Raw genomic sequence first — 24,577 nt, 5'->3', positions numbered from 1 at the left:
TTCAGAATAATAGGTATTTATTTTCAGTGCTATTTTCGTTAAATATTGGTATAATATATCCATGTCTGAGGTAATAAATTAAAAATAAATTCAAGATTTCAGTCCCATATTTGTGCTGCATATTTTTTCTACCATTATACATAATTTTGAAGCAAACACACATAGTCCATAATTCTGAATGCAGCTAGGAATATTATTTTAGCACAGTCACTTTTTGTTTCACTATAATTTTGCTGATAATGGTTATTGCATGATACACTTTTAATAGCCGTTTTAGTTATACTAGAGTTTTCTATTAAATCACACATACCGTAGTTATAGGAAGATGGGCATGAAGATGTGCTTTGAGCCCAGGAAGGCAAATATTGAATCAGAGTGATAGCACATACTGCAGGATTATTGTCTGCCTGCACTAGAGCCCAGATCCAGCAAAGCCATTTCAGTGTGTGCTTAGCTTTAGACATATGAGTCGTTTCAGTGCCATCCATGGCCTTAAGCGTTTGCTGAATTAAGGACTAGCCAAGTCTGCAGACCTAAAATCAGAGACTTCTTTAACTGTGTGTTATTTGAAAACAGTTTTGCTGGTTTCATATTCTGTAAGATATTTTGTAACAACCTTCATAAGATTTTTCGTATCAGTGAAGCACCCTTGAAAGTTTCTAACCTGGTTCATAAATATACTATGAAAAAATAAGCAGCTACAATGACTCTCTTCTACACATTTTGTTAAAAGCAACACCCGGTTTGAAAAGTTATTAAAGTAATTTTTCCCATGGTAAAATATATTTAAAAAAATAAACTCTTCATTTCATCATCTTCCATCAAACATATAAGCTTGTTAAAGGGCGGGGCATACCTCAGGTATTTTCATTTATAAATGCAAGAGATTGAGTGTATCAATCTTTTTGCACTTAAATGCTGGTGGTAGTGAGGCCCTTTCAGCTAAGTCTCCATCAAGCCCAACATTAGCGAGCTAAAGAAACAAACAAACAAAAATTTTGCTTGCATATAACTTTTTCATAATCCTGAATTGAAAAAAAATCCTCTCTGCTTAGAAAAGAACTCTTATTTAACTGCTGCCATTAAAAGAGTTTACCTCACCTCCATGTTGTTTTAACTTTAATCAGTGATTCTGAATGCAAAGGATTTAAACACTCACTAAAATTACTGTGGCATGCCATCAGACTCTTAACGTTCATAAATTGTGCTAATCCCTGTTTAAATCAGGAAACTATAGTTTCGAGCTAGAGCTAATGGTTGTCTGGGCGTTCAAGGTCTATTTCCACCACGTTTTCTTTATTCTATTCTGCAAATGACTGACAGTGCTCATGATGTGATCCTGAAAAACCGTTTGGCGTTATTACCAAAGCTATAGTCTGTGTGAAAACTCCCCATGCTCATGCAGTGAATTGCCTCGTAGGGGGGACCGTGGCCCGCACTGCCGTGGTCTTGGGCCTGGCCACGAGGGCTCGGCTGTGCAGCCCGGGGTCTTCAGTACTCCACCGAGCTCACGATTGCCATGGGTTCATCAAATGTTGCCAACCTTATCTGCTTCGGGGTAGGGATGGAGAGAATTTCCCCGGTGTCAGTTGGCGAGTGAATACCGTTGTCTACGATGTTTGAAACGTCCTCCTCGTGATCCTCGTACAGTGTGTTGATGTGCAGCAGAGGGTGGGCTGGGTTGCAGTTCAGTGCAGGTGTTGGCTCTGGCTTGACTTGGTTCAAAGTCATGCTCGTTGCAGCAGCGGTTGTGGCTATATGGTTGTGGTTACATGTGACAAAAGCCCCAGCAGCAGGCACAGTTCTGCATGTCTCAGATGAGTATAGGATCTCTTTTGCAGGATGAGGGGTGTCTGAAAGAAAACAAACCAGCCAGTTAAAAGACAGGTAGTCTTTCACCCTTCCAGTCCGTCAGAGAGGAGTGTCCTGAACCAATACAAGTCACTGGCAGTTTTGCCACTGATTTCAGTGGGAGCAGGATGGGACCCAAAAATGAATGGTCTTGGGACCCTTTGAGAAATCCAACAGGACTGTTTCAAAACAACAGGGTTGTAAGCTCGGGGAAATAGGACAAACAACAAATGGGTTTTGTAAATCTCGCTCTTTTTTACGCATGCTCATGCTTCCTTATGTGGATGGTATTTTTGTAAAATGAACAAAAAACAACTGAAAAGTATCTTTTATTCTCCTCTACAGTCTGGCAGGTGTTTTGTAAATGTTATGATTTAATGTTTTGACAAATGTTATGACTGTTGAAATCCACAGGATGGAATACAAAAGGCACTGATATTTCCAATGGGAAAAACTAGTGGTTACACATTGTAAGCCACTTGTCTTTAGAAAGAACTCAGCAATTTGACATTCACTGATGTCTCTTTCCAGAAATTGTAAGTCTACCTTACCTGATGGACTGCAATGTAGGTCTAACTCAAAAGCAAAGCTGAAAGTTTTTAATGGGAATGGGGATTAACAGAGCCCCAAAACTACAGTAAATATTTTTTGCCCTTAAAATATTCAAGCACTGATTTAGATAAAGGTAATTGAGACCAGAAAACCCCAGTAGTTTTGAGGAGTTGAAATCAGAGCAGGTGACTGGATAAGGAATGCTGTAGAATAGCTCACATGCATATTGGGGAGTTGGAGGGCTCTAAGGAGCATAGGGATTTGGAAGTGACAGAAACTTTTATACCTCAAATCACTTCTTTGCTGGGCAGTGGGGTGACGGTAGCTGTCAGTCTGTCGAAGCCCAGAGGGAGGTCTTAGCTTGTAATGAGATGAGAGCCATTGCTTTAAGTATGTACAAATCTTTCTGTAACTTCAACTGCATACTGCTTCTTTCTTATATCAGTAGCTTACAAAAATAAACAAGAAGATATCTACCTGTCTATCAGTTTATCTACTGATCTATCACTTTTCGTAATGCTCACATGGCTTTCCCCATCACTCTAGCACCTAATAACTATTGATATATTTGAAACACTCCTTTGAAGTAAGAAAGAGACAGGATTTCCAAGACACACACAGGAAACTGGGGCACAGAAAGAGCATCTCCTGTGAAGCCACATGGGAAGAGAATGGCAGAATTCCTGAACCCCTGACCGGCACCCACACTTCAGACCATCCATCCTCTGGTCCACATGAGACAAAGGATAATTTCAAACATCTCTTGTGTGAACAATATCAATGATCTAAGTTGTGATTTCCTGGGTGACAAACACATGTCAGCCCCTAAGAATTGGTAGTTAAAGAGATTTTTTTTTCTACAGGCAGCTTTAACTGCCATTAGCACAGTTTCTCACACACTCCTAAGTGGCTATCACTGGTCAGAATACTGGTCATCTACCATGGCAGTTTCCATATGACTTGAAAATAACGCAGGTTTGAAACGTGCTAGGTGCTGGTGGAGCAGGAAGGGTATCATGGAGGCCAAACTCTCCTCATTTCATTGGCAAGGCATGACCACATTTGTAACTGTGAATATATGCTTACATTTGAAAAATTACCTGCACCAACAGGCTGCAGGCTGTTTTGTACAGCTCTAGCTGTAATAATCCTTATCCTCCATATAGCTGTTAAAGAGAGAGAACCTCTGTTTCTGAGGCCTACAAGCCCTAAGATTATTAGCTATCCCAAAATCTAGCAAGGTAGGTCAAACAGTTCAGATAAGCTTTGATTTCCTGAAGATAGCTATGCAAATTATGGTCTCTGGAGGTGGTACGGGCATTATGGCATACTGTACCTTTGAGAGAGGAGGTAACGTGTACTACGACATTCTCTTCCTGGTTTAAAAATCCACCTTCTTGGCTTTTTGACGTAGGCATCGAGGGGATGGCTTGAATCTCTGGCTTGGGTTTTTTGCTACTAAGTATATATGGATGAACATCCAAGGAAAAGTGTCGTGTGTGTTTTTTTTCACTGCTTGTGCTTGGGATGGCGTTTGGCTCCGTTTTATGAGTGGACGATTGCTGTGAGGTTTTTGCAGCAGACTCTAACAAAGGAGCTATAAGGCTGTCTGTTGCTGTTTTTCTCCGCACAGGCTTCGGTTTTTCAGGTTTATGGTTTTCAACCTTCATAATGGCTAACTGTTCCTTGAATGGCTGAGGAAGGGGATTGGTAGTTGGGATCCATTTCATCTTCTTCCTTGGTCTCTTAATGATGAGCTGCTCATTAGCATCAATGTCTGCTGGATCAACGCTTGGGTCTATTGTTTGGATCCCTGAATCACGCATGGTTGGAGTGGCATCATGATTGGACTGGGCCAACGCTGCAAGCAGCTGGCGTACCACATTGTCATACATCAGATCGCTTTCATTTGTAATAAAATCCAGACGGTTCAATGATTTTATGTGGTCCCGATTTTCATTACAAAACATGGCCAAAATATTGATATCACAAAACTGGGACTTCTGCCACTGTTTCTTGGTCTTTATTCCAACTTTGTTCAGTTTATCAAATATGAAGTTAGACTTGCGAAAGATGAAGAGGTGAATTAAGTTGATGAGGATTATCAAGTTCATGAAGCATAGGAGAACGATATCTACACCAGCAATAATCCGCTGGAGCTGGACAGATGGCAGTTTACAGTTCACTCTGATGTGCAATTTGGAGCTGCTTGTTTTGTCTGGAGGCTCTCCTAGTGCACATGTAAATTCATTTTGCTTCTGTGTAGCATAGTAGGTGGACAAGTATGTAATTGGTATGATGCTTAAAAAGATGATGAACAAATGTCTTGCAAGATAAAGCTTAGCTAAAAAGTTACTTCGTCCTCTTCTTTCCAGGTATTTCTCAAACAAGTTCTGCTCAGGGCTTTTTTCCTTCTCTGCATTCTCAATGATTTCTCTCTTCTCTCTCTCGGTGATCCCCGGGCCTTTGGACTGAATCTGTTTCTCTATTTTGGGTGCCCGCCCTTCAGCTGCACGGTGGTAGCAGTTATCGATCTCCTGAAGCAAAAAATTAAGCTCTGAAGTCAGTCGGGTAGAGGCCAGAAATTCCCAGCCCAGAGCTGGAATGTACATTATCCCAGCAAAAGCCAGCAGTGCATAAGGTAGGAACTTATGCTCAAACAAGGAGGGCCAGTGGCTGGCATCAACTCCTGGCAAGGCATCTTTTAATTCTGTCCAACAATATCCTCTGGCATACAAGGCTTGATCGCGGGTGAAGTTGTGTGGTGTATAACAGTATATTGGCTCCTCTGTATAACAGAGAGAAAAGTCACTGCTGTGCATTTAACCTACAAAAGGAGCTCTGGAAAATAAACATTTCAAATTATATCAATTTTATTTTATTGTATCTTTACATGACCGTTAAGCCCTCCATGTCTATTAGACAGCTCAGCCTGCGCACATCTTCACAAGCCCTCAGGCAAAACTATTTACCTGGAAGTTTTAGAATGAACCTGAGCTAGAAAAGTCAGCAAGAAATACATGTTTTGGTTTAATTACTTCTCTGAGAACAATATCCTAAGCAACTGTGACCTAAACTCTGTAAAGCTGAAAGACCTGATGTCCACTATACAGTAGCTGAGGATATGTGCAAATGCTGAAAGGCTCATTTAGGTGAAATTTAAGGTGCATCCCAGCTAAATATTCTTCTAAATAGAAAAAAGTTAGATGTAGTTGAAGGCAACGTTTTTAATCCTTATTAATAAAGTCCACTCACTGGATATAGTAGAAAAAAATTAAAACTTAAAGACATACAAGCATTTAGTCAACTGTATCCCTCCCAGCTAACACTCTTGAATTAAAGTGTGACTGACCAGGACAGAATCTGGTGTGTTAACTGTATTTATCACTATGAAAATTTAATTCTACATTTGAAACTGTAACATTGTTTTTTACACAATGTACAATCAAATGCTGGAACTCGCTGTCATATAGTATTATGGAAGAAACAAATACTGTGGATTAAGAAAGCAATCAGACAAAGTAATGGAAGAAAAAGTATAGCAAGGATTATTAAATACCCAGATAGTGATGCAATTTTTCTCTCAGGACATGTTTAAGCCACAGGCTGCTGGAGGGTGGAAGGGTTTATCAAAAGAAGTATGCTTGTCTATTTTAATGCTCCTTCCTGAGCATTTGCTTTTTACCACCATCAGAGACAGGATGTTGGGCTAAAAGGACTTTTGTCTCGACCCAGCAGATAAGTTATGTTTTTATACAATTACATTTTTCTAGCAATATATGAAAGTAAGATAGAAAAACTTGTGAAAGCTAGAACAATATTAATTGCCCAAATAACAATGACCATTATCAAAACACCTTCTTCAAAGAGGAAGACCATATTTTCATGTTTTGGCAGGTAGTACAAACGGAATATATTTTACAGAGTTCTGGTATACCTTTAAAAAGCTTCCTAAAATGAGACCCATAGGAAGAAGGCATGTTTGCTTGAATTGAGAATCGCTCAAGAACACCAAGCTCGCTCCAGTTCTGAACGCAGTCTACAATTCAGATCAAGAACAGCTCACTGGAAGAGAGTGGTGGTACTGTTCTCTTAATAATACAAATCATGAAGAGAAATAATAAAATATTATGTCGTTTGAGAACAATAAATAAAATATTAAAAATTAATAGGCAGGCAAAAACCTCTAATCCTTCTGGCTTAACAGAGAACTCCTTACTTGACCAACTACTTCTCATATGTGAGCAAATCAAAAGCATTTACTAGTTCTTTAGTAAAATGTTGAGGTGTAAACCTCTTCTGTGACCTACAGAGATCTACATGCTGAGGACTGTACAAAAATTGTTCTGTTTTTTTTTTAAAAAGTGATTCAGTGAGGATTCTTTTCTAAAAATACAACCGATTTAAACAGAGTTGACAGAATAAATGATGTTACCCAAGATAGCATGTAAAGTGAGTAAGCCCTGAAAGTTCTTTAAAATCACTTTTGAATGCTATTTTAAAATGATCTAACTTCAACCTCAGAGGAGAGCTTAAAGCAGTCTAATGTTACACAGCTTCCCATTTAGACTATTTTTGTGTATTTACAGCCATGTGTTACAAGAAAAATGCTCACTGACTCTTGGTTTCGGTAATTACATGCCCTCCCAACACCACCCGTGAAGGGATGCATACAAATAATTTCAACTTCTACTATCAAAGAGTTACTCTATGATTTCCCAGGAGGCAAAGTAGATTCCTATGTGAAAATGTTCCCATGGGAAAAATAAAGGCAAAGAAGCGTGGTGCATTTCTCATAGGCAGAAATATTTTTAACTGGGTGTCCCTGAGCTCAGTAGAATCTGCCAATATGAAACCTAGTTTCCTGTGACATACATGGGTTCATTTCTCCTAGGTCTCAACACCATGAATACTTGGGAAGACAGCAACAAGTATTCATACAAATCATCTATAAGGATTAGTTTTGGATTCATGTATCAGTTGTTACTACCAAATAAACTGTGAACAGTTCTCTTCACTGAGACCTGAAAGCTAAGGTGACTTCTGCCAAAATTGTATCTATACCACAACAATCAAATATATATTTATTTTATAAATAAAAAAAGAGAAACAAATCAAAATGTCTCAACATTTACATTTATGTTGAACAGATCACTTAGAGACTAATTCTGCACTTTCCATTGCCACTGCTTCAGTGAAAAAAGTCTGAAGAGCTTCACAACTCTGGTTTGGACTGAACAGGTTCATTAGAGGCTTCAAAAATGGGGCTGCCCAGCCCAGTAAAGAAAGCAAATGTCATTTTACAGGAATTTGTTTGCTTTTCCTCTGTTAAACACTTTTTTAGCTGCTCCCATTGCCTGGTAAGTTGTGAGAGATCTCTAATTTGTTGGGATAGCTGAGCACGGTGTCCCATTCTTATTCAATGTTTTGTTATTTGTTGATGCTAGTCTAGTATTTTCTTTGCTTATTTGTTAAATTAACATGATTTTCATTACCTGCCATGTAAATCCCAAGACCCTACAGATGAAACCCAATCCTCAGTGAAGTCAGTGGGACTTCTGATAACTGATTGAAGTGGGGGCAGTGGGGTTACAACACAATTTTATTCAACTGTCATTTTCTAATATGTTTGAGCCATACTCACTGTCAGTGAATGCCACTAATTTTGGTAAAGTTATTCCACAGGGGAGTTTAGCTTAACCTTCTCAGCATAGGACTTGACTCACAAAGCATAGCATCAGGCTTAGGAAACTCATTCATCTAGAAAACGGTCCAGACAACAGAGAAGAGAGGAATACCCTTCCAGACAATGATTCAAAGCAAAAGACTAAATTAGCTGTTGCCTGGAGGAGCCTGTCTCTCTTCATTGACAAGAGGCTGCCAAGGAAGACTGCCACTAGGTTTGAGTTAGCTTTTGTGAATGTTACTTCTTAGGCGATGGCAGCATTTCACCTGGCATTTAACACCATGAAGGTGTTTGATCCCATCATAGTAGCGTATGGACCTGCTTCCCCTCCACTGCAAACTGTGTCAATAAGGAATAAATGAGAAAGAAAAGCACCATGTCAATAAGTAATCTTGTTTGTTATGAAAGGTGGCAGTAACAGAGAGCTGGATCTCAACATGCAGATCTGATGAGGATAGGGGAGTAACAAGTTGCTCTCACACATATAGCTCACTCTAGCTGTGAGGACCCTACTTAATGCAGTTTCAAGAAGGCACAGCAGATGTACTTTTTTATTTTACAGTGTTCTCCTGATAGGTAAGTAGCATTAAAAAAAAAAAGCTGTAACAGTGTTAAAATCATAGCTCTGACATTGGATCATGCAATAGAAAAAAAATGTATTTGCTTTTAACTTCATATTCATAAATATAGAAAGTTTCTATTGATATTCTTATTTAATCCTGAAAATCCTTGGCAGTTTAGGAAGTTTCTTTTTCATATAATCACTCCAGCCATCATGAAATGCAGCTTTTTCCCAAGACTTTGCAGTTTAATTGCATACGGTGTAACTGATTGTGTAGGAAAAGACAATAGAGTAAGCTGCTGTAAAGAAATTTTTTAAAAAGGTTAGGGGACATTATTATGGCTGAGTGGATTGGTCATCTTCTCAATATTGTGTAGGCTTAAGCCCATAAATATAATCTATCCCTCCACTCTCCTTGATAGCTACATTCTTGTGAGCCCAAGAGACAGAAATTCCTACCAAAAAAAAAATGGAGAGCAAGGTCATCATCTCCAAAATAATATTTTGCCAGTTGCAAACAATAATGAAAAGGTGGTTCAGGGTGGACATGTGTCTGTGATTTGCACATGTGTGCATCTGTAGCAAAGGCAAAAAAAAAAAGTAAGATAACTAAGCTGCCATTGCTATTGGTGGCTGGAATACTAAAATCAACTTTTCTGCATTAAATGTCATGGCTTACTGCAAGATTTTTAGTTCTGATGCTCAGAGTGAAATCTTAGTAAGTTCAAAGTCTGAAGGTCTGCCCTTAGGTTCACTGACACAAATATGTTAACTGCATGCCAGAATATGAAGTTCAACACAGTTTCAGAAAACATCACTAGGAATACCTAAGAACAAACCCTGTCTTCAGTAATACTTCCCTACAGTCACTGTAATTCCAGGAAATGTTCCTTTTGAATAATTTTTAAGAGACTAAGTAACCCTGTGCTAATGCTGTGCAGAAATAATTACTACATTGGAAAAAAAGTCCTTGACGTTAATATATTATAAAGTAAATTATACTTTATCTTATACTGACTTGAGTATAAAGATGCATACTAAGAAGTTTAGCTTCCCTTTTTTCAGTACTATTGGATGATCACAGGAGCACTACATCAGAAGTTTTCAACAGTTGTACATAAATACATTGTATTCTACCTACTATGCGTGTAAATAGCTTCTAGAAATCCACAAATCTATTCTCATGGATAAGGTATGAGAGATATCTCACTGAATTTTTTAGACATGCAAACAAGATGAAATAACACAGAATTACTTTAGTTGTGTAATATAATTGATTGTGTTATGCCACTTGAAAAATTAAAATCCCTTGGCAGCTAATTTTTTTCCCATGCTCCATCCTGTACCATCTCATCCCATCAGTTTAAGTACTACTTAAATGGAGAAAAATGACTTGCAGGAAGTACTGTGGCATGCTTTAGGGGAATGAAAGAGAGTGCATGGTTGTGAAAAGATAGCCAGGGTAGGGAGAGGGGTGAAGGAAGGGGCTGTGCTCAAAAAAATCTTCAGAAAGAATCCAAACAGAGAGTATGGAAAGAAGGAGTGAAGGCAAAGTGTGGAAGCTAGGAGCTGCCGAGTCTGCTGCCTGTTAGTAAAGGCTCTGAGAAATGCTTGTGGGATTCCTGCAGGCACAGGCTCCCACTCCTACTGTTCCTAATCCAAGGTCAGCCACGTCCTTTCAGTGGTTCCTAACCTCCATATACTTTAGTATATATTCAACTGCCCTCTTAAAAAGGCCTTGAATGAAACACTGTTTGTCAGGCTGCAAGTGCTAGGCATGAAAATGTGTTAGATAAATAAATCTCCTGCTTAATTTCAACCAGGAGATATAATACTGTAAATTCTGAAATTCTTCAAGCAAGGGGCTGGGGTGCTGAGGTTTAGGATTGGAACCCCTGTGAAACTTCCCACTGCAAAAATGCATCTCAGATCTGGAAATGGACTTACCAATGGAAAAATCTGGTAACTGCTGTTCTAGACCATTCCCTGAAGTTATACCCTAATGCAGAATCACGGAAATGCTGGAAGGAACCTCAGAAGTTACCTAGCCCCACATCCTCTCAAAGCAGGGCAAAGACTGAGTTCAGACCAGCTTGATTAGGGCTTTGTCAGTCTGAAAACCTCCAAAGATGGGCTCCACACAAGCTGCCTGTGCAACCTGCTCCAATGCTTGATTGTCCTCAAGGTGAATTTTTTTATTTCTTCACGTCATGTCCAGCAAGAATGGCTGATTCATGCAGGAGTAATTTTTTTCACTTTTGAGAAAGGGCCATTTCCAAAAATGAATGCGATGGCCAGTAGCACTAACAACGTATTAGGTAAAATATGGCTAGAAGGCTATCATTGAAATACAAGTGGCTAGAGCTTGGGCCTCAGTATTGCATCTCAATCGAATGACGAGGTATCAACAGCATAGCTCACCAAGGAGGCTCTGTGTGTGCGCATTTGCCTATGTATAAAAAAAACCAACCTTACAAAAAAATGTGAGCTGGAGTATAGTACGTAGAAACGACACTGTCAAGAAGACATGGTGAAGATGTAGATATGTATCATTCTCCATTACCTTTGCAAAGTTAAGTTTTTACAAGTCTTCCTGGAAAAGTGAGTGAATTGCATCTAATACAAACATTCACTTGCCCCTTTAAAATAAAGATAACAATGCCAACCTCTTAGTATTCGACACACTGTAAATAATTAGACCTGCTCCCAAAAAGACTTTACTCACTCCATGCATTGGGCAGCTCCTTTGAAGCCAATGGGATTACTCACAGTGCATAAAATTTGGCGTGTGCACCTCTTTTTGAAGAACTGATGCTGTAGGGGGGTCAGTTTCAAACTTTTAAAATACTATTATGAGCAAAAGTTATTTAAATAAATATGGACAACACATTTACAATGCTTTTGGTAGACATTAAAAAGTAAGAAAGGAAAACATTAGTAATAAACAGTATATGCCCCTATATAAAAAGGCAAATGACTTTTCACACCTATTGTATTCCCAGTGAAATAAAGTATATTCACCCAAAGCAAAATATAAACCATAATAATAACTTGTGTATGTCTCCTGTGACCTTCAGCTTTTAGAATTTATTCTGGAAAAAGAAATCACACCTCATTAATCTTCCCACTGAATTGCATGATTTCAGCATTCTAGTGCAGTAATTCAGTAATGCAGAAGGAATAGCACAATTTTCTAACAGCAGACAGAAAAAAAGATAAAAAAGGAACCCAGTTTTCAGAAAACATAACTAAAAAATGAAAAAAGATGAAAATTCTTGTGCTTGCTGCACCAAGACAAAGATAACTATGCCTCTTGTGCAAAAAATTCTTTGAGGATCTAGAAGTAAACATTCGCCCTGACCGCCATGGCCCTACATTGGATATAGGCCCCAGAAGAGGTGCTTAGCTGCTGCCGAACAGGCTGGATCTCCCAGCTCCTGGACAAGTGCCTAAACTCTTATGCTGGACACCCGAGTTAAGTATCAGGTAAGTATATTGATAAGTGTACTTACTGAGTTAAATATACTACAGACTCACCCTGGGCCTAGTGCTTCCTAGCAATCGGCTTTCTGCCCTCTTGAAGAGGGCTGCTAGATCATCCTCATGCTGGTGCCCAACCTGCCTATAAAGAAAAGCTGGCATTCCAGTCAAGTTCTCTGAAGCACTCCTTGTACGGTCCTCTCCGCTTGACTCTAAGGAGAAATTCAGCATTTAGGTAGAATCTCTGAATCTCCCTGCCCATCAGATGCCAGAACACAAGTTTCTAACAGCCAAGATAAATGAGAAACTCCCTGAATTCAGCAATAAATGCCAGTATTTGACAAGGGTAGTCCTTATCATACTGCTCTCCTTACATTGTGTCACATACGTGTAAGCAATCAGACATACATGCCTCATTCATCTTGGGTACTAAAAGGATTGCACAAGAAAGCAGGTAGCAAACTGTTTATTTTGAGAAACAGAAATAATTTATTTAGTAGTTTTTCGGCAATTTTTAAACGGAAAAGAAGAAATGTCCTGGATCCTCTTCTCTCTGGAAAAAAAGAACAAAAAACATTCATGTTACTGAGGTTGAAAAGGTAGTCTAAGGAAGTATAACATTATCTAAACAGTATACAGGTTTTCCATCTCAGTCACGCAGTCCACAAGGAGTATGTAACTCTCTACTTTGAATGTGATTTTAACAAATGCTGGATAATACCCAAATCAATTCACAGCCAAAGGAAAAACTCCCTTAATTTAACTGGTTTATTTCAACTACTTTATTTAAAGGGTATTTAAAGGTTAGAAATTAGTACAGCATGAGGATGGATTCCTGAAATTACTTTTGTGTACCAACTGTAGTCTTACAGTCCTATTTAACTCACCAAGTTTACTCATATGAATAAGAAAAGAAAACATTCATCAAACTAAGCCTTAACTTAGCAAGCTAATTATTAAGAATTATTACTTTTATTAAAACAAAAAGACAATACCTTTACCTTTCTTAGGGAATATTCTTTCCAAATCTGAATATAGGTTCCATGCCCATGAAGTCTTCCTAAGGTACAAATTTCTCCATGATCAACAAGGTAAGGTATAGCCTTTTTTGCCCACTCTCTGAAACCACTTGTCCTGTTTAAGAAAAAAATCTTGAAAAGAAAGTCCCTAAAGAAATGAGACAGGAAACCACTGCTGCTAGTAAGTTTTACTGGCCTATACTCTACAAGGATTAGTCGTGATGGGTGAGGTGTAAATAAGCAGTTTCAAAGACTGATAGGTAATGGGTTACCCACAGGGGTAACTGCAATGTAAGGGCAGCACCAGGTGTTCCCGTATTTACAATTTGGATCTTTTTTCCTTGGAGGACTGCTGCTTGAAGTGCATATATTTTGGATCTGCAGAATCAATAAATTAGTAATGCACTTTCCTAGTGTATATATAAATTTACAGAACTGTATTCCCTGTATGTAATGAACATTGGTCTTCTAAAATTAGCTGGTATGCTGAAGTTCACTTACCAGCAATGTGAGGCTTAAAGACTTGTAACGCCTGCCCAGGTTATTCAGGAGAGAAAGATACCTACTCCTACTTGGTTGGTATGTTGAAGTCTGTTGGAGAAGGTTATTCCAGAAATGGTAACTGTTATGCAGAAGGTGCAGAAGCACCTAAACGAAATCCCTTAAGCTGCTTCTATAGAGGAATATTTCCTCAATAATGAGCTACCATCTATCATGTGACGGCCATGCAGTATGGTGGTAACATCACTGGAAAGAGAGCATATTTATAGTGACTGTACTGTTGAACATCACTAGGAGCATTTCTTCCTGTGCTCAAGAGAGCTCTGTGAGAACACAAAAAACACCTGGAAGGAAATTATAATGCTTGTATTTGTACATAGAGGTGTGTTTCTGTATTACAATGTTGCTTTGTATTATGTTAAGATTTGAGGGAAGGTTAGATCTGAATTTAAAAGAACGTATTCATCAAAATATAATTAATGAAATTCAGCCATGCAGACAGTCCTACAAAAGAGATCTGAATAATATTTACTTCTAAATTTAGCACTTACATGAGGAGGTGAGTGGAATTTTGGTGAGGTACAGATCTTCTGCATAGGAGAAGTAATGTGTGAAAATAAATGTTTTAATGTTTTCCAAAGATCAAAAAAACCAGTTTAGGGCAATTCAAAAATTCCCCTCTTGAGATGGAACCCCAAAGCAACTACACAAGCACCCAGACACTATGGTAATGTGGACTAGAGTAACACCTAAAGTAAACTGCAAGAACATGTAAATGCCAAAGTGAAGTGAATTATGAAAATCCAGTGAAACTGATGATACATAAACAAGGGTGGCTTCTTATGTCAAGAGTCAAGCACAAAATACAAACACAGGAAGCAACAGGAAACAGCAGGTTTGTTCTATTGCATTATTGTTATTTAATGGCTAGAAATGAAAAAGATGGCTTGTATTAAGTACCTCTTGGCATAAACACAGCACCTGGAAAACTTCATATTGAAAAAGAAGAAAAATGCCAATAGTTAGCTCATTAGGTAATAATGTTATTTTAATAACATAGTATTTAGGAGGCAGAGATGGCTGATCTATTGCTTTTTGGAAAACTGCTTCCTCCATGTGTAGAGAAATTGGGTTTTATAAAGTATCAGAACTGTTTTGATCTATCACAACAGAGCCAGGAGAATCAGCCCCCCAAGGCTCCCAGGGGGCTCTGACAGTTCCAGTGTGGAGGTCTCCTGCCCTCCTGAACAGGTCATGGATCCCACAGAAGATAAGGTACCTCAAACTCAAAATGCTGAAATAATTACTTCAGCATACAACTAAAATGCTCCAGAAATAGTCACTGAGCTCTAAGCTGCAAAAAACACACCACGCATCTCAGCACCTGGCTCCATCACTGCTCTGGTAACTTAGAATCTGCAAGACAGACATGGTGCCGGTAAAGAAAGTACAAATCCCCAGACCTTGCTATCATAATGAACTGCTGTCTTTCCCAGTTCAAATTCAAGAGTATAATACATGCCTGGGACAAAATCCCTGACAATGTAAATATCTGCACTGATTTCAGTGTTTTTCTTAGAATAAATCCTGTACTGTGAAACAAAGGGAACCTCTACAAGAATCATGCTGGTCTACTGCAAAATTATTCAGCTTTTGTAATTAAACGTGTATACCTACTGAAGGTGCCCACTGCAGTCATTTTTAATACTGACAGAACCCAAGGAACTCAGTGATGACGCAGATTCTTCCTGAAGAGTTTTACAGTTCTAAGAAACAATACAAGCTGAGATTTCTTCTAGATCATGGTTGTATAATTTCCATCTAGTTTAGGGAGAAAAAAAGGCTCAAATACTTCAGGGTAGCTTTGAAAAACAGTCTCGACCTTACTCTTATTTATTCACAAGGTTTCCTCTTGACAAAGGTGAATGAATTAAGTAGTTCTTAAACAAAAATATTTTTGACCATCTGTTCAAATTGTTGAAGGTCTCTGAAAGCATGTAGTAAGCTAAATCTCATGCACATTTTGGACCTCTTCACATACATGACACTTGAGAAGATGAAGGGCCTAATAGTGCAAACAGGGTCATTAAAGTCCATATGAAAACAAGATGATGTATATGTGTCAATGAAGTTTGAGAAATGGAATTCATGACAGAAAAATATCTGTAGCCACTAGGAACTGCAGTGGAATGATTACACGTGTGAGACTCATGCATTTCCTCAAGAATACCTTTCTATTTAACAGTTAGCTGTGTAACTGCAAATCTTTAAATGATCAAAACTCACGGGGAGCCAGCTCACATATCTTGTGCACACCTCATGTTTGTGTGTGTGCGAACTGCCCTTACCCTTTGGGAAAAATTCCATCAGCAGAGCAAACAGCCAGCAGTTGAACTGCAGCCAGCCTGTGGTTGCTTGTACGATTTCAGTTCTTTTTAAAAATACATGATTAGAAAGCACTTAAACCCAAGTGGTACTGAGACACTCCTTAAATTCTCTTTTCACTGCTAAGACCACTTCAGAACCAATTTCTGCACTGGTGTCATCAGGTACATAAAACAATCTGGCCCTACACTCTTAGCACTAACAATAGTCACTTGGAAAAACGTCATCTTCACTTTCTTACTATATGTGGCTTTAAGTTCAGTTAAAGAGAAAAAATGGAAAATAAGATCAAAAGCCATCTATCAGATAAGTCACCTAAGAAAGCGTATATAAATATCCTGCTCACAGCTTGAAACAGAAACACAAATCAGAAAAGTTGACCAGAAATACAAAATAAAACTCCATCTCATAATACAGAAATCCTCAACATATACTATTTCAAACATACTGTAGGGTGAAATGCATAAAAAGACATTGAACTCACGCATATACTGTATTACACAGTGAAGTAAGCATTGCTTATGCAAATGATTACAAATCAGGAAATAAAACATAAAAACTTGAACTGACCCTTCAGTCATTTAACTTACTGTCTCCTTCCATTACTTCCTCATGAGAATTTTCTAGCAGAAGGGTGGTAGAGGGCTGAGCTACGTAACTGCTAAGAGACATAGAAATACAGTATTTATGAGCAACTTTTTGGTATTTTGTAGTCACTGTTTTATAAACCTAGCAATAAAATCAATGCCAAAGCTTGGCTTTTGACTAAAGTATAAAAATTCAACTGGATGACTGTTTTGCTTTGATTTAATAAAGTATTGGTATTTAACAACTTCTGAGGGAAAAGCAAACATGACTGCAATACGGAAAGAATAACTCACTGTGAATAGAAAGCACGAGGCACTATACAAGAGGGATATGACTTAGCAATCCCTGTAATTGACCACATCAGTCCTACAGCTTTTGAAAGTTTGGAAACCAAAATATTTCAATACTGTGAAGATAACACATAACAGAAATAGCAACGTATTCTCCTTTGGGGCCCACCACTCTCTGGTCCCTTACACAGAGAACCTCCCACAGACGTTACTGATAGTGTTGCTTCTGAACACAGCACAACACTGAACCGGAATATTCAAACCATTTGCTTACTAAAAACATTAAACAATACAAACAAAGTTGGACATCACGAAAGCCAAGTATCTCTTCATCTACTGGATTGTAGCACAGTGTCTTGCAAGTTCTGCAAATGCCATGAGACGCTTCGCTACAAAAGGCTGCCACTCGCTGCCGGTAGCATCGTTGCTGGTCACAGGGGACGGAATACAGCACTTGCTGACCCAGCAGCATCCTACCTGTGGCTGTGGTTTGTGTGTAATAGTTCCATGGTAAAAACCAGGATAGTAGAGGAAAGGATGAAAAACACATGGAACATCAAACAGACCCACTTCAAACTGGTAATGAATGTTGCAGTCTAATACTCCTCATTCTGTGCATTTTAGAAAGGAAGTGAAAGTGTATTAAAAGACTAATCACTTTTTATCTAGATCCATACTTCTCCAGACTGACCATGCCTTGACAGGAGATACTGAAACATCATAACTAAAAACAACTGCTGAACACCAACACGGAGACTATAGCTGGACTAGAGCTACCTATCTTAGAGCCTTACCTACTAATATTTAATTAAAGTTTGGTGTTTTACCATTTTTTTCACTAAATATTAGCCTAAGGGTAGTCTGCTTCATCAAGGAAACACTTTAAATACTTTATTTAAAAATAACTAAATAGATAACTAACTAACTAACTAAATAAAAAGAACCCCAAAACCTTTATCGTGGGAAAGAAAACAATCTAGCAGGCTCCAACACAGCTAAAATGGAAGGACACAAGTGACACCCTATACTTACAGGCTTACAATTTGCTTCTCCACCAGCCAGTACCTGGTATCGTCACCTATTCCTGCACTGGGACAGTGCAGTACTACCAAATCTGAACTCTCCATTCATATTGGTTGTATTTTACTTCTAGTTTGCACAAGAATAACTAACTGTTCAAGCTGCTAGGGAATGAAAAGTCAGGCTTCTGGATCTTCAGGTATGAGAAAACAAACCTCTAACGAGTCAGATACAAACACGGACCTTTGCAAAGCACTGCATATACATTTGCATGAGTGCTCCAGCAGATGCCTAAGGATATATAGGGTGTGATAGGGGTCATGTCACTGTTCTGACAGAAATTCAAACACACTGGTATCCATATTTAAATAAAAAAATTAACTGCTATCTTTAAGGCAGTAATTTCCAAACAAAAACAGAGCAAACTGAAGTAAGTTCCCTTGGGACTACCAACTGTGTGCACTGTTATTCTCAACAAGGACATTGCTACAGGAGAGGTTTCCTTTAGCCTATGCTGCCTTCTGTAGGCACCTTCACCGGGGCTGAGAGCCCCGTGACTCCAGAAAACCAATTATACTTAAATACAGATCCATCCACTGGGTCAGAGAAACACGCCTCCAAAACTTTCCTTATTATCCTCAAGGTCAATGTACACTGGCCCCTAAATACAGGATGTCCTGGTTTTATATGAAGTCTGTCTATTGGTGAGTTTTAGAAAGGGAAACAATATTCATTCTTCTCTTGTGGGTGCTCATGTGGGCTTTCTTTGTGTGGGGTAGCTGACTATTGCTCCTAAATGACTTTATGATGATCTTATGCCCAGTATAAATATGGGACATGGATTTATTTTAATTAACTTTCTAGAGGCATCCTTTCTGGAATCGCACTGGTTTGCTTGAAAAACATTAAAGGAGAATTGGGTGACTCAAAAAATAATAATGTAGGAGGTTAGCTGAGTGACTTTCTTTTCTCTTATGAAACAAAGTTTAGGAAGTGCAAAAAAAGGCTGTATGCATTTCTTTGCAGAGGGGCCAGTGCAAGAATCGTATCTTACTTCAGCCATCAGAGTGAAGTCCTGTTGCCATTGAAATCAATAGTCAAACTCTTACTGGCTCCTTTGCAGTTTGAATTTAATTCTCAGGAGCACATCCTAGCGATGCATATGCCCTATGGCTTCCCTCTGCAGAGAGCTCGATTTCACCCAAAATGCACTGCCATCTCGTAGTGAAGTTTGGAAAAAAAAATTTATCTCCCAATAAATTTTGGTTATGTTACAGATTCATTTATAGGGCAAAAGTGAACCAAGGATGACAGCCCTTTTTTTTTTTTTTTTTTTTTTTTTTACATTGAGTCAGACTGGAAGGATACTGTAAGCATCCTGGGCTGCATAACAAGGAGTGTGACCAGCAGGTCGAGGGAGGTGATTCTACCCCTCTACTCTGCTCTGGGGAGACCCCACCTGCAGTACTGTGTTCAGCTCTGGGGCCCCCAACATAAGAAGGACATGGACCTGTTGGAGCAGGTCCAGAGGAGGGCCACGAAGACGATCAGGGGGCTGGAGCATCTCCCCTATGAGGACAGGCTGAGAGAGTTGGGGTTGTTTAGCCTGGAGAAGAGAAGGCTCCAGGGAGACCTTACAGCAGCCTTCCAGTACTTAAAGGGGGCCTGCAGGAAAGATGGGGAGAGACTTTTTATCAGGGAGTGTAGTGATAGGATGAGGGGTAATGGTTTTAAACTGAAAGAGGGTAAATTTAGATGAGATATTAGGAAGAAATTCTTTACCGTGAGGGTGGCAAGACACTGGAACAGGTTGCCCAGAGAGGCTGTGGATGCCCCATCCCTGGAAGTGTCCAAGGCCAGGTTGGATGGGGCTTTGAGCAACCTGGTCTAGTGGAAGGTGTCCCTGCCCATGGCAGGGGGGCTGGAACTAGATGATCTTTAAGGTCCCTTCCAACCCAAACCATTCTATGATTCTATGGTACATGTAATAGAAGAAAAGCGCAATACCTAATTTAAAGCCTTTTGTAACACATTAAATTCAGCTGGATTGTGATTTATTCAGAAAATCAGCATAGTATCTGCTAAACAACCAGCTCTTGCCTTTTATGCTACTAAAACAGAAATTTGTAATTTAGTTTCTCCAAAGTGATGTAAAGATCAGAAACCTCCAATACGAGGACAAACAAATCACTTACATGAATACCAAATGCATTAACCTAAACAACGACTTTGCCCGTGGCACTAAAACACATAATTAACTAAATAACTTTATCTTCACCCACAGGCAAACTACAGCGTACAATATATTATACTACAGACATAACGATTTTTAAGGTTGTTAATTATCATCTTTTAAATAAACAACACACTTGTTCTTTGTCCTGCGCTGTGGGGCTGAACTCTGCTTTCATACGTGCTCCATGGCAGTCTCTGACCCCAGAAGGCTTAGCACGGCCCTGGGACGCCCAGGCCTCCTGGGACGGGGGGCCTTCTGCACACCCCCGGGGCAGGACGCCCACGCCGCTCGGCCAAACAGCTCTCACTACACTTGCACTGGACTGTACAGTTGCTCTTGACTACGCTTTAAGCTACGCTTCATCCCACACACGTAAACTCAAAGGTAGATCAGAGAAGTACATAGGCTTTTATCTCTTCTATGCACTAATCATGCAGGCTCTTCCAATCCAGAGCAAAAAGTTTTGTGAGAAACCACTGCTTTTTGATCACTACACTTTTAAGTCTCAAGTGCACACACCACTGTTTCAAGAACTTTACCAACACTGATTAAATAAGACGGGATAGACCCCGGAAAAGGGGGTTGTTGTCAGTTTAGTGGCGTGATGATAGCTTTCCATGGCTTGCATTGGATATCATAAACAGAAGTAGGAATAACGGTAAGCGTCAGTTTTTATTTCCTATTCTGAAGAAATAACTGATGCACACAAGGGCTCAAAGCAAAGTTTGGGAACATATTTCGATATTCACAGCCAAAGGTGCAGCAGGAACCTTACTCAACTTTGCCAGCAAAGTTTGCACTTTTCTTACCTATTATTTAAATTGCACACAGGGAGCAGTATCCAAAGCAAGCAAACAAATACAGATTTTTGAAAGATCAATGGCAGTGCATGGGTGAAACATAACACAAACTGCAGAATCAGGAATAAGTATGTATCCAGCTGGACTATTGTTATTACCACCCTCAGTGTCTCTGGACAAGCCTGACTTAGTAAAGAAGACAGTTTTGTAACAGAGTATAACACCTGATTCAGGTCACTTTAAAATTAATAGGAGTTTCGCTCTTGAACTCTGTGGAAGCAGAATTGAATCCACTAATCCTGAGCTCTTCAACTCCACTCCAAACAGGAATCTATTTAGCTTCATCAGACCCTTACAGTGTTTGTGTTACATTCCCTTGTATCCTTAATTTTTTCCTTTTTCTCATATTATTTTTCTAACTGCAGACCATCTGAACAAACACATGGCATCATATGACAGAATAGGGTTGTCCCACATTTTTCCAAAGATGTAAGGGTGTTTTCTGTGTTGTCTTGGAAGCTTTGCCCTGGCAGGACACAGTAGGTTACTGCCCTATATCTTAGTGGGTCAAATGAGCATACACGGTTTGTAAGTAGACACAAATGATACTGCTTTTGATACTTCTGAAAAACAAATTTGGAACACGACCATCAGCCTGGAGAATAGTCTTCCACAGCATAAAATAAACTCAAATGCAGAAATTCAGTAGACACCCTCTCTTCCACATACTTGTGTGGACCACAGTTTAGACTTGCAGAAGGACGTCCACTGTATTAATCTGAGTCTCTTAGACTTGAGGCTTCCTCCACAATCTGCAGTCTCAGAGGATTTGTTCACACAGAACAAGTTACTGCTGTCTGCACGAGCAGTGAGTCATCAAAGGACTTCTGCTGGGAAACTTGAACAATGTAGAGGAACACACATGAAGGGGCACGACCTTTCCTGCCCCCAAGGTTATCTTTAGGCATGCTGAGGTTCAAACCCGTACATCTCAAACAGTGTGAAGGCACATACGTAGGTATGCAGTCTCATGAGCTTCTGCAGGATTGCCTTTTTCCTAGTTCACTTCTCTACAAACCAAATAGAGGAAGGGATCCCCAAGCTTTTGCATTCTACAGAGGATCACCAAAGGTGACCTTGAATCCTGCCTTTCAGTTGCTATGAAGAGACAGTTTTCAGATGTTTAGCAAGCTCAGCATGCCCTGAAAATACGGTCTCTTTGAGATACTTCTAGATGACCATCCAAAAAATGAGGCTCTTATCATTAACTGGCTGCAGATCTTGAGCTATACAACTATGTTTAAAAACTGAGGTAGATCGAAAAAGTTTTAACTATAATTAAGAAAAATCTCAAGACTCCATTTGCCAGCAGTTATTCTTCTAGGTAATTTAACTTTATCTTATATTGAAAACGAGTATTAAGGATACGTAAGTGTTGGAAGTCAATCCCAAGGCAGCGTGCATAGCAAGATCCTGATGCTGGTATGTTTAGACTGATTGAATACAGCCAATTGCCACTAACCTCACAACCTACAGACTGCCAGGTCAGTCCTGTATATTAAAGCGCTAATAATTTCACATGGAGCTTCAGTATGGAGCTTCAGGGAACCTTAAAAGCAGTCATGCACTGGCAACTACAGTCATCAGGCCTATATTTCAGAGAGTAAAACCATGTTTACATATCTGCTAATGGCCTAAAAGGCATCATAACAGTTTACTGGGTCAGTAATTTTCAAGGTTCATCAAAACCTGACCTTCCTAGACTGGAAAGACTCTGCACTGGCGGTGACGGGCAATCAAACCAGGCTTTTTAAACTGTTACCGGCTGTATGCAAGATGTAGGCCCTCAACAGAAACAGACATCAGTGACTTCCGCTGTCACGATATGGCAAAGCAGAGCGTGCGTGTGTCTCCATATATCGCATCAGTCTCCACGAAAGCATCTGCCTCTCCCTAGCAGGCCAGTTAAACGCTCACGTTGTCGATGCCTGAGCTGACGTCAGGACAAATGCTCGAAGTCAGCCAGGGCCCAGCTCAGGACCTGTCCAGGATCCACCTCGAGGAGGATAAAACCGCACCCCGTGCCTCCCACACTAGCCCTCAGACGCTGCAGGGCCGCGGACGCCTCCCCGCCACGTCGCTGCCTGCAGGTCAGCGACGCGGGGCCGCTCGCCGAGCGGGGGCGGCCGGGGCACCCTCCCCACCGGCGGGAACAGGCACTCACCCGCCCGCCCGGGCGCCAGGCGGCGGCGGCCGCCCCCTCAGCGCCAGCGGCCGTTAGGGAGCCGTTAGGGAGCGGCCGCCGGCGCGACACCGCCGCCCCCCCCCAAGGCGCGAAGGCGAGGGGCGGCGGCCGCCTCCTCCTCAGCACAGGTGACTGCTGGGGAGCGGCCGCCGCCGCGCCGCCGCCCGCCAAGGCCCCAGGGCGAGGGGCGGCGGGCGCCCGCCAAGGCCCCAAGGGTCCTGCTCGGCAGCCGTAAGGGCGCGGCCCTGCCCCACCCCGCCCGCTGCCGGCGTCCCGCCGCCCTTACCGGCGAAGTTCTTGGTGAAGACGAGGGTGACGAGGAGGATGGGGATGAGGACGGTGCCGATGGTGACCACGCGGTCGAAGGGCAGCTCCAGCTTCAGCTGGAGGAGCAGGGCCGCCAGCGCGCCCGCCTTGTCGTCCTGCTGCCCGGGCAGGATGAGCTCCTTCAGCTTCTCGCCCGCCAGCAGCGCGGTGGCCATGTCGGGGTGGTTATCGATGATGTGTTGCATAAGCGGCGGCGGCGGGCGGCCTCACGCCGCCGGGCCTCCCCGGGGACGGGCGGCGCGCTGCGGCGGGCTGGCTGCGGGCGGCCCCCGCCCGGCCTGCGGGGACAACACCGACAGCGGTAACGGCGGGGCCGCGGCCGGGCTCCGCCGCCGCAGCGGCACCGCGTTGGGGCCGGCGGGACGCTGCCGCTACCCCCGGCCTCCCGCCGGGCCCCGCGCGGGGCTCCCCGGCCGACAGCCCGGCGGGGGCATCCCCCCGCTCGCCCCCCGCAGCCGCGGGGAGAAGCGGCGCAGACGGGCCGGAACAACGCCGCGGCCGGGCGGCCGCAAGCCCCGCAGCGGCGCGGCGGCGGCTGTGCAGCGGGAGGCAGCCTCCCCTCTCCCCGGAGCCGGGCGGGGAGGTGTCCGCGGGAGGCGGGAGACGAAAAGAGCGGCCCGGTGACAGCCGCGCGAGTTAAACGCTGCCTCCGCTTTGCGATTCGTGCCGTACAATAGCGGCGAAGCAGCCACGCAGCAAGACGGAGCGGAGCTGCCTCGCTGAAGTGCTGCGGGCAAGGAAGAGGGCATTTACCTGGCGACTTCGGTTCCCTCGGTTCCCGGGGGGTGGTGAGCAAAACCGATGACTTGTAAATAGGAGCGGAAGCCGCAAATAAACTTAGACTGGACCTTCCTGCCGGAAAACGGTCCCCGCGCCTCCACAAGTAACGAAATCGCTCCGGATTCGGAGCGGGAGGCGAGTGATGGGTTGACGCGTGTTACTGCAGCGGGTGGCTGGCGCTTGCATGGAAATGTCCGCCTGCACCAAGCAGCAGTAACGTGCGGAGCAATTCAAGAAGGGGCTCGCAGCAGCCGT

At 41.6% G+C, this 24,577-nt stretch overlaps 1 protein-coding gene across 7 annotated transcripts; it reads right to left on the bottom strand.

Moving 5' to 3' along the window:
- Window positions 1-24,408, bottom strand: PANX2 (pannexin 2). Of its 7 annotated transcripts, XM_030014547.1 has the most exons (5): window positions 24,296-24,408; window positions 23,502-23,820; window positions 3,740-5,191; window positions 2,690-2,763; window positions 1,751-1,853 (listed from the first exon to the last, which is right to left on the bottom strand). In XM_030014547.1, exons 2-4 carry the CDS (start codon window positions 23,725-23,727, stop codon window positions 2,732-2,734), a joined length of 1,710 nt encoding a protein of 569 aa, XP_029870407.1. In that variant the 5' UTR covers window positions 23,728-23,820; window positions 24,296-24,408; the 3' UTR covers window positions 1,751-1,853; window positions 2,690-2,731. The 7 variants fall into 7 exon arrangements, with proteins under 7 accessions (XP_029870402.1, XP_029870405.1, XP_029870406.1 ...); XM_030014542.2 differs by lacking the exon at window positions 2,690-2,763 and having other exon boundaries at window positions 1-1,853; XM_030014545.2 differs by lacking the exons at window positions 2,690-2,763; window positions 24,296-24,408 and adding an exon at window positions 16,627-16,694 and having other exon boundaries at window positions 1-1,853; window positions 23,502-23,588.
- Window positions 24,409-24,577: the final 169 nt, after the last annotated feature.

Source organism: Aquila chrysaetos, chromosome 5 (genome assembly GCF_900496995.4).
Source record: "Aquila chrysaetos chrysaetos chromosome 5, bAquChr1.4, whole genome shotgun sequence".
Taxonomy (NCBI): Eukaryota; Metazoa; Chordata; class Aves; order Accipitriformes; family Accipitridae; genus Aquila; species Aquila chrysaetos.
Note: the sequence above shows the minus strand (reverse complement) of the source record. Positions and strands in the feature narration are given on the sequence as shown.